This window comes from Arachis hypogaea, chromosome 3, assembly GCF_003086295.3.
Source record: "Arachis hypogaea cultivar Tifrunner chromosome 3, arahy.Tifrunner.gnm2.J5K5, whole genome shotgun sequence".
Lineage (NCBI taxonomy): Eukaryota > Viridiplantae > Streptophyta > Magnoliopsida > Fabales > Fabaceae > Arachis > Arachis hypogaea.
Genome location: NC_092038.1, coordinates 34660166 through 34670191, shown reverse-complemented (window position 1 = coordinate 34670191; position 10026 = coordinate 34660166). Strand labels below are relative to the sequence as shown.

Here is a 10026-nt window from a genome sequence, read left to right as displayed (position 1 = left end):
CAACCGTTTAATAATTTAACCATGATCGACCAGTTTAATAAAAAATAAAATAAAATAATTAAAAATATAATATAAATGTTTTAATATTTAAATTTAATGACAGATATAATAATAAAATTTAAAATTTTACACTCACATAATAACTTATTTATATTTTATCATTAAAATTTCACATTTAAATCTAAACATCAAAATATATTGTTCTTGCGAGGAACTTTATTTCGAGATATAGGTCAAATGCAGTTGGAACGGTGTTTGTGATGCATTTCTTTCGTGCGCTATACCTTAAGATCTTTCTCAATCCGGGTAGTGTGGAGTACCTGCAAAAAGGGTTCCGACGCTCAAGTCAGTTCACAGATACGATAATATAAAACCTTAATCTCAAGAATTATGTCTTGTTGTATACTGTTCTTTTCTTTTGATCCTAGTTGTGCCTCTATGCTTGTTATGATCCCTATTTATTATCTTTCCGGAGAGGTTGTGCTGAACCGGCTCTTCCGAACTATTCGGGATTTGATACGAGCATTTTTTCGGCTGATTCTGTTTGTGCTGAGTTATGCGTTGAAGCTATGAAGGTGTGTTGTAACGGTTACTTTATAGAGATATTTTGATTTTCAAATCAGGAGTTCGGAGATATAACCCTATTTGTTCAAGTATCTCGGGTGCGGATCATAGCCCCTAAGCTTGACTTGCTATTGTGGAGGCAAGTTGAGCTTTTCCCGACACTTATATCTCAGAACGGTGTAAGGTTGGTAGCCCCCAAGCTCAACGCGCAAACCTTTGAAATCTTGGGCTTTCATTTAATGTTGTTTTGGTAATGGCAATCATTTGTGGTATTATTACCGCAGTTATTACTTTGTTTTTGGAAGTTGCAATCAGGGCCGTGTATTCACTTGATGGTTCAATTGGACAGTTTCTAAATCAGACGATCAATAATTATTAGTTGTCGTGATTTGTGTTTTAATGGTGTGAGGGTGTTACTCTCATTTGCACGACTGTAAGCCACCTATTTCTGCCAAGTTTGAAGCAGCATGACATCAAGAGGTTAGTTTTCCTTTATTGTCTCTTTCGCTTGTTTCTACTATGGCAAGAGAAAAGAAGGAAAAAGATAGTGACAAAGTGGTTGAAGTAAAGGATGATATTTATGCGTGGATTCACGCTGATGTCAAGTGTTGTTCTTTTTTGTATGATAGTGTAGAAAAAGTTTCTTGCTTGTCGCTCAGTAGGTACATTAGGGCTGGTACTGTAGCAGGGGTTGAATTTCTTCTCTGCAATGCGGGGGACAGGGTTTGTGAGAGAAGGGGAGATTGGGTATATTTTTATTTTTACACATGCATATTTTTTGAGTTAGGGATTAGGGTTCCTTTTACTGGTTTTGAATGCAAAGTCTTAACGTAGTTGAACTGCGGTCCCTCACAATTACATCCGAACTCGTGGGCTTTCTTGCGTGATTTCAAGTGCCTAATGGCGTTCTTAGGGACTCCTCCTACTTTGACTTTGTTTTTTTCACTATTTCAGTCGAAAGGAGTTTGCAAGGGGCTCTGGGTATATCTCAGTAGTTACCTGGGCGAGCCCTATTTGTTTTGTACAAATCTTCTTTTAAGAGTTTTAAAGAATTGTATGTAAAAATAGGATCTAGTGAGTCAGAATATCCTTTTTACCTGGATGATGAGCTGATAGAAAAATTTCCTTTGTATTGGTGTCCTGAACCTATGCAAATTTTGGACGCCCCTGGGCGTGGGGACGAGGAGAATTTGATTTTAGACTTTTTGCTGGAGAGTTTCTCAACAGGAAAACTATTGTTGATTTCTGAGCTTTTGAAATTTGAGGGGGATAAAACTGCTCTAGAAAGCTATATTGGTAAAATATTGTGTTTGATCAGTCATATTTCATTTTTGATGTTTGTTAGTTTTGGCTTAAATTTCTTCTTTTCTGTAGGTGGAAAAGTCCCGAGCTTATCCTCTGCTCGTATGAGATCATACTTAGATAAGAGAAAGAAAGAGAAGAAAGAGAGCACTGTCGAGGTCATTGAGAAGGGTTCAGGACCTATAGTTGAAGCTGCTTAGTCCATTGTTGGACATTTGAAAAGGAAAAATCCTAATTCTGAAATATCTCTAGAAGTTCTTTCTAGTGCTGAAGCTAATTTTGGGACGGATGTTGAGTTGGGAAAAAAGCTACGCCTTCATAGCTTTTCTAGGGGCGTTAGTGCTCGTTCTGGTTAGAGTGAACGGTTTCCTTTCGCCGAGTTATCAGATAAGGTGGGTCAGCATCCCATCGATGTTGCTATGTTGAAGGACATCAGTCAGGAGGCCGTTGGCCATTATCTGCAGGTATATTTATATTTTTTGCCTTTGTCGTTTGTTTATGGATATGCTGCTTTTGTCATTCTTCACACATTTTTGTGTTAGGTGATTGGTGCCAGGATGTTGTGTTTGGGATGGACTACTGAGCTTCGGGGCAAAGCGAAAAGAAAGGACGAGAACAAGATTTTGGAGCTGGAAAATTCTCTTAAAGAGAGGGACAAAGTGGTTGTGGAAGTTACCTCGAAGATGAAATTTTGGAGTTGGAAGTGACCCAACTTCAGGAGCAAGTTCGGGCTCTGTAGGGGCAAATTAGGACTGCTGATGAAGAAAAAGGACAGTTGACCGCTAGAGTGCATGAGCTAGAGGAACATTTGGTTGAGAAATTTGCCGCTGGCTTTGACCGAGCTGTTGGCCAGGTGACCGTGTTTTCTCCTAATTTTGATGTGGGGAAGTTGGACGTCACGAAGATTGTCGTGGACGGGAAGTTGGTTGACGATGAAGTCGACGAGGAAGCCGAGGGGGATAATGTTGCTTCTGTTAAAAAGATAGTTAATTCTAACAATTTGTATTTTGTATAACTGTTCGTTTTTGCGGTCTTTTGGATGACCATTTGACAAATTGGCCAGTGTTTTGTATACTGTTTTATAAATATTTGACTTTTCTTTTGAATTTGAATGGTATTTGATGTTTATAGATGATAGTAGAACTTTACAATGACTATTTGGATTAGAGATGTGAAGTGAATGGCCTCGTTAAAACCTCCCCGAGTAAAACCCTGGCTTTTTGGGATAAAACTTCGGTGGTAGGAAAAAGAGTACCTTTCAGCTTCACATTGTTACATGTAATAGAAATGTAATGAGGATATATTCCATGTGTTTGGTAGTTCGGTTCCTTCCAGTGTTTACAAGGAGTATGCACCTCGTCCATGCACTTTGGATACTCAGAATTGTCCTCCCATGAGGCGGCAAGCTTTCCGTGTCCTGTGGGTTTGCGAACGTCTTCTATCTTCCTTAAGACAAGGTCGCCTTTTTCCAGTTTTCTTGGCCAAACTCTTTTGTTGTACTTTCATTGGATAATATGTTGCATTGCTTGTTTCCTGATTCTAGCCATCATCCGATCTTCATCGATGGTGTCAAGTTCGGCTCTCCTTATGTGCTCATTGTCTGCATCAGCTCTGGGTTGGATCCTAAGTGACCCATATGCGATCTCCACTAGTATCATAGATTCTGCTCCATATACGAGGCGAAATGGGGTTTCTTTTGTTGTGGAGTATGGCATTGTATTGTAACTCCATAGGATTTTCAGTATAAGATCGGCCCAATGCCCTTTCGCATTAGCTAACTTTTTCCTTAGGGCCTGCAAAATAACTTTGTTAGCTGCCTCGGCGATACCATTTGTTTGTGGATGCTCTACCGAGGAGAAATGATGCTTAATTTTAAATTTCGCCAAAAATGATGCTATGTTTCTATCAATAAATTGTCTACCGTTATCAGTAACAATGTCACCTATTATGCTGTATCGGCATATTATAGATTTCCATAGGAAAGATTATACATTTTTCGAAGTTATCTTCACTAACGGTTAAGCCTCGATCCTCTTGGTAAAGTAATCTATGCCGACCAATAAGAATTTTACCTGACCTCTGGATACTAGGAATGGTTCGAGGATATCGAGCCCCCACTTATCGAAGGGCCATGACGTCTCGGAGGTATGTAATAGTTCAGCGGGGGTGTGAGTGATTGGTGCACATTTTTGGCAATTTTCGTAGTATTGTACTTTCTTCACACAATCCGTTTTCATTGTCTGCCAATAGTAGCTGGCGCGTAGGATTTTTGTTGCTAAGCTCCTTCCTCTGATGTGCATTCCACAAACTCCTTCATGTGTCTCGTCCATGGCTGTTCTGGCTTCCTCTTCCCGGAGGCATTTTAATAGGGGTCTGGAAAATCCCCTTTTGTATAGGTCATCACCGATCATGATAAAATGACTCGCTCTCTTTTTGAATAGCTTTGGGTTCTCCTCTGTTGGCGAGATTTCCCCTGTGGTCAGGTGTCAGATGTATGGTGTTCTCCAATCTTGTTTATCTGAAATAGAGAAAACATGGATACTAAAAATGCTTGGTTCTCCAAGCGTTAGTTGTGATAGAATAGGTGTTTCCTCCATAATTTTGGAAGTAGCCAGTTTGGATAGGATTTCCGCCCTGTTATTCTCTTCTCGAGGTATGTGGTTAATCTTAAAATTTTGGATATATTTAATGAATTCTCTTACCATAGCTAAGTACTGTTCGAGAAGTGGATCTCGTACTTGGAAAATGCCATTTACCTATTGCACTACTAAAAGTGAATCACAGTATACTTTTATATTTTGGATATTGCTGTCTTTAGCCAACCTCAGCCCTGCAAGGAATGCTTCGTATTCTGATTGATTGTTGCTTGTCTTGAAAAGGAATGTTATAGATTGCTCAACATAAACTCCTTGGTTATTTTTGAGGATTATTCCTGCTCTGCAACCTTGTTCGTTTATTGCTTCGTCGACATATAGTACCCAAAACTGCTGATCATTTCTAGCTGTTGTGAGTTAGGCCAAGAAATCGGCCAGTATCTGGGCTCGAAGGGCTTTGCGGGATTCGTATGAAATATCATATTCGAACAGTTCGATGGACTATTTGATGAGTCGGCCTGCTAAATATGGTCTTGTCAGGTTTGCCTTAATGGTTGGTTTGTCCAAACTATTATTCGGTGGCTCTGGAAGTAATGTCGTAGTCGTCGTGAGGTAATTATTAGGGCAAATGCTAGTTTTTCTAGTATCGGGTACCAATTTTCCGCATTTTACAGAACCTTACTGACAAAATATATTGGTTCTGAGCTTTCTTTGTTTTGGTAACAAGAACAGAACTGACAGCATTAGTGGAAACTGAAAGATACAAATAGAGTGGGTTACCGCTTATAGGATTTCATAAAACACACGGAGAAGAGAGGATGGTCTTGAAATATGCGAATGCCTTTTCGCAATCTTCAGTCCACGTGAAGCTACGTGCCTTCCTCAGGCTGTTGAAAAAATGCTAGGACTTCTCGGCCACTGCTGGTAAAAAGTGGGATAGTGCTGCCAATCATCCTGTAAGTTGCTGGACTTCTTTAACATATTTCGGTGATGTCATTTCTGTTATTGCTCGGCACTTTTTTGGATTTGCCTCTCTTCCTTTGTGCGTTAAAATGAATCCGAGGAATTTCCTCTTGGACACCAAAAGAACACTTTTTCGGGGTTCAATCTCATGTTATATCGTCATAGTTGATTGAAGACCTCTTCCAAGTCTAGGTAATGCTGTGTTTCGTTTGTGGATTTAATGACCAAGTCATCCACGTAGACTTCCATTTTGTGTCCAATTTGGTTCCAAAAAATCCTGTCCATCATTCTCTGATAGGTTACCCTTGCATTTTTAAGGCCAAAAGGCATTACTTTGTAACAGAAGTTTTTGTTATATGTGACAAATGATGTCTTATTCTGATCTTTTGGATTAATAAGTATCTAGTTGTAACCAGAGTAGGCATCTATGAAGATGAGCACCTTGAAGTCGGATCTCTTGTCTACCAGTTTTTCAATGTTCGACAATGGATATGAGTCTTTCGAGCAGGCTTTATTTAAATCCGTGAAGTCGACACACATGCGCCATTTGCCCGAGTTCATATTGACCATCACTACATTGGCCAACCAAGTGGCGAATTGAATTTCCTTGATGAAGCCAGCATGTAGCAGTTTTTGAGTTTCTTGTTTTGCCGCTTCATTGCATTCTCTGCCGAGGTTGCATTTCTTTTGACGGACCGGTTTGATAGAAGGATCGACAGCTAGGCTATGACATATGACATTTGGATCTATCCCGGGCATGTCTGTTGGAATCCATGCAAACAGATCGGCATTTGAACGAGGCAGTTTGGCAAGGTGTTCATTTTCTTCTGCAGTTAAAGCGGATCCAATGTTAGTATATTGTGTTTGGTTGTCGGAGAGAGTTACGTTATATAGTTCGTCTGTTGGTGTTGGTCGGCCCTCTCGTTCCGATCTCGGGTCGAGCTCTGCCATCATTGGTAGATTGTCGGCATTGTATACCGAATTCACGTGTTGTATGACATACGAGGTTGGTCTGGGAGTCCTCAATCCAGTGTTGTAACATTGTTGTGCTTCTTTGTAATCATAGTGTATTGTTGCAATGATATCATCCTGTACCTGAAACTTAACACACAGATGGATAGTAGAAACAATTGCTCCAAATGAATTTAAAGATGGTCATCCTAGTATAATATTATATAGGCTGGCACAATCAACCACTAAGTACTAGATGTCCATTGTCTTTGAATTGGGATATTCCCCTAGGGTTGTTCTCAGCCATACATAACATGTTAACGGCACTCTTTCGCCAGAGAAACCGACCATATCTCCCGATGAGGGTTGCATGCTACGTGGATTTAACTGCATTTTCTTGAAGGTTGACAAGAATAAGATGTCGGCGCTACTACCGGGGTCCATCAGCACCTTTCTTACCGTTGCTTCTACAACAATAATCGAGATGACTACAGGGTCATCCAGATTCTGGCTTTTGTGTTGGAAATCAACATCGTTGAAGGTTATGGCTGGTGCTATCCTGTGTCTTTGCTGAGATTCTGTTTGTTCATTGGCCATGGTGAGCATGCTTCTATAGCTCCTTTTTCTTACTGTGTTCATTAGCCCGCCACATGCGAAACCCACTGATATATAGTTTATGATTCTTCTCGCTGTCAGCGGCTGATCCGAGTTGTCTTTGGTTGTGGTAGCATTGTTTGCATTGTTCCCTGTGGATAGGAAGTTCCCCGGAGTTTTTTGTATTCGTCCCATAACATACTTTTCTAGCAATCCTAGCCTTGCTAGCCATTCGAGTAGGTCCTTTGTGACCATGCACTCATTGGTTGTGTGACCGAACTTTTGGTGGAATGCGCAATGTTGTCTTGTCGACATATTTCTGATCTTGGTATGTGCCTGCTCTGCTTGCTGGTTTAATGATCTTAGTGTTTAGTATCTCTTCGATAATGTCTTCCCTTTTTGTGTTGAACTGGGTGTATGAGTCAAATTTTAGTGTCAACCTGAATGGCTTTTTCCCTTTTCGGTTACTGGTCATTTTGTTCGGTTTTTCCTCCTCTTTCCAAGACGGGGCTCTTTCCATCCTTTGAGCCTCTCTCAGTTCTTCAACTTCAATTTGTCCGATGGCTTTGTCCCTGAACTCCTCTAATGTTTTTGGCTTTGCTATGGCTATCGCCTCCTGGAACTTTCCAGGTCAGAGACCGCTTTTGATGGTGTGCAACTGTACTTCCTGGTTAAGGTCAGGGATCGCCATGGCCGCCGTTGTGAAGCGTGTCATGTAGTCCTTCAAACTTCCAAGCTGTCCTTGTTTGGTAGTGCTGAGGTAATTGAAGTCTTGCATATAAATTTTAGATGCTGCAAAATGATTTATAAATAGCTTGGCAAATTCATCAAAACTAAAAATTGAACCTGTAGGTAAATTAGAAAACCATAATAAAGCGGCTCCATCCAAAAAGGTCAGAAAGGATCGACACAAGATAGGATCGGAGTCATTATTAAGAAACATCATAGATTCAAACTTTGTAACATGAACTTTAGGATCTTCGATCTCCTTATATGGCGCTAATGTCATCGGAAGTGTAAAGTTTTTAGGCATTTAAAAATTCATTATTTCTTTCGAGAAAGGGCCAATCCGTCGCCTTTCAACTTTGGGGGTGTCTCTCCCATTTTCACGTTCGACTCGGATTGGTGCTCCTCGTGGAGATCGTTAATGGCCTTCTTCTTATCGTTCTTTTCCTCGTCGTTATTCTGTAATATTGCTAAGAGGTCAGCCATTCGTTGATTTTCTGCCTGCAGGGTAGCATTAGTAGCCAAGAGCTCAGCGTTTGTCGGGATCCGTCATGTTCTGGCTCCTGCAAAGAAAGGGAAGATACAAGAGTAATAAAGATGTTAAATAAGAACTAAAGAGTGAGGCGTGGCCCCACGGTGGGCACCAAATGTTTTTGCGAGGAACTTTGCTCCGAGATATAGGTTGGATGCAGCTGGAACGGTGTCTGTGATGCCTTTCTTCCCTGCGCTGCACCTTAAGATCCTTCTCAATTCGAGCAGTGTGGAGTACCTGCAAAAAGGACTCCGACACTCAAGTCAGTTCACAGATACGATAATATAAAACCATAATCTCAAGAACTATGTCTTGCTGTATACTGTTCTTTTCTTTTGATCTTAGTTGTGCCTCTATGCCTATGATGATCCTTATTTATTATCTTTTAAGAGCACTTGTGCTGAACCGGCTCTTCTGAGCTATTTGTGATTTGATACGAGTATTTTCTCGGCTGATTCTGTTCGTTTCGAGTTATGCGTTGAAGCCATGGAGGTGTGTTGTAACGGTTATTTTATAGAGATATTTTGGTTTTCGAATCAGGAGTTCTGAGATATAACCCTATTTGTCCGTATATCTCGGGTGCAGATCATATATAATTATAAGAAAATTAAAAATACACATGAATAGTAGAATAAATAAAAATAACCCAACAATCAGTCATAAGAATAAAACAATCAAAATTTACGACTTGGTTGACTCCAATATGAAGACGAAGAGAAATCAGAGGGGTTCACTTCACTTCACTTCAATATGAATAACCCAATTTTGATTTTTGAGTGACATTTATTGCTCAGTACTAATTAACATATCTTTGTATATTGTACTACTACTATATACTACAACTTAGATCACTCATCCTAATGCAACACTAACCGTCATAGAAGCACTATGGCTTCTTTAGAATGTAATTATGAGTTAATATTTAAAATGGTCCATAACATTTAATTTCTGATTTAATTTAGTCTTTTAATTTTTAATTAACTTAAATTATACTCTAAAATTTTAAGGTGTGACTCAAGTTGGTCCCTCCGTCTATTTCCGTCACAGAAAAAAGGACGTGACACGATTAAACGACATCGTTTTGCTGTTTACACCTAAACGATGTCGTTTTACTTATCCCCTCTTCTTCTTCCTCCACCTCAATATTTGAACCTCTCACCACCCCATTGCCACCACCCTCAATTACATCTTTCCAATCTCACTATCCTTACTACCACCACTACCATCACCCTCTTCCTCATCTCTCCCTCGTCCACCACTCCAATTTAGGTACAAGTTCTTCATTTCTCAAATTTTTTGAGTTTAAATAAGGAAGATAGTGTCATAAGTGTTGCTTGATAGACATGATGTCTCACATGGTTATTATAAAGTCCCTGTCTAAAGCATCTTGGATTCACAAATACATATATAAGGTGTTTTATTAATGGGATAAGTTAAGAGAAAGATGTCGAAGGAAAAAGGGCGATAGATTAGTGAAGGCAAAATGTAAAAAGTTTAGGTTAATGAATTAAATTTAATCCTTTTGTTCTTGGTACAGATTATAGACCCCGAATTCGATTCATTCTTTGTTTGCTTTCATTAATGTTTATGACCTTCTTAGATTCCTGTTTGTCTGGTTGTTTGTGCTTTGTAGTTTGATGTAACTGAAAATAACGCAGTATTCTATTTCTCTGTTTATTGCTGGTAACATTGGATCCTGGTAACGTTGCTATATAGTTTGATGTAACTGAATTGGAGTGGTGGATGAGGAAGAGGTGAGGAGGTGGGTGGTGATGGTGGTTGTGATGAGGATGGTGGGAT

General features: G+C 39.7%; 1 protein-coding gene across 1 annotated transcript; it reads right to left on the bottom strand.

The window, feature by feature from the left end:
• Positions 1-3368: 3368 nt before the first annotated feature.
• On the bottom strand, positions 3369-4196 carry LOC140183408 (uncharacterized). Its single transcript, XM_072231823.1, has 2 exons — positions 3944-4196; positions 3369-3808 (listed from the first exon to the last, which is right to left on the bottom strand). Exons 1-2 carry the CDS (start codon positions 4194-4196, stop codon positions 3369-3371), a joined length of 693 nt encoding a protein of 230 aa, XP_072087924.1.
• Between the last annotated feature and the right edge of the window lie 5830 nt (positions 4197-10026).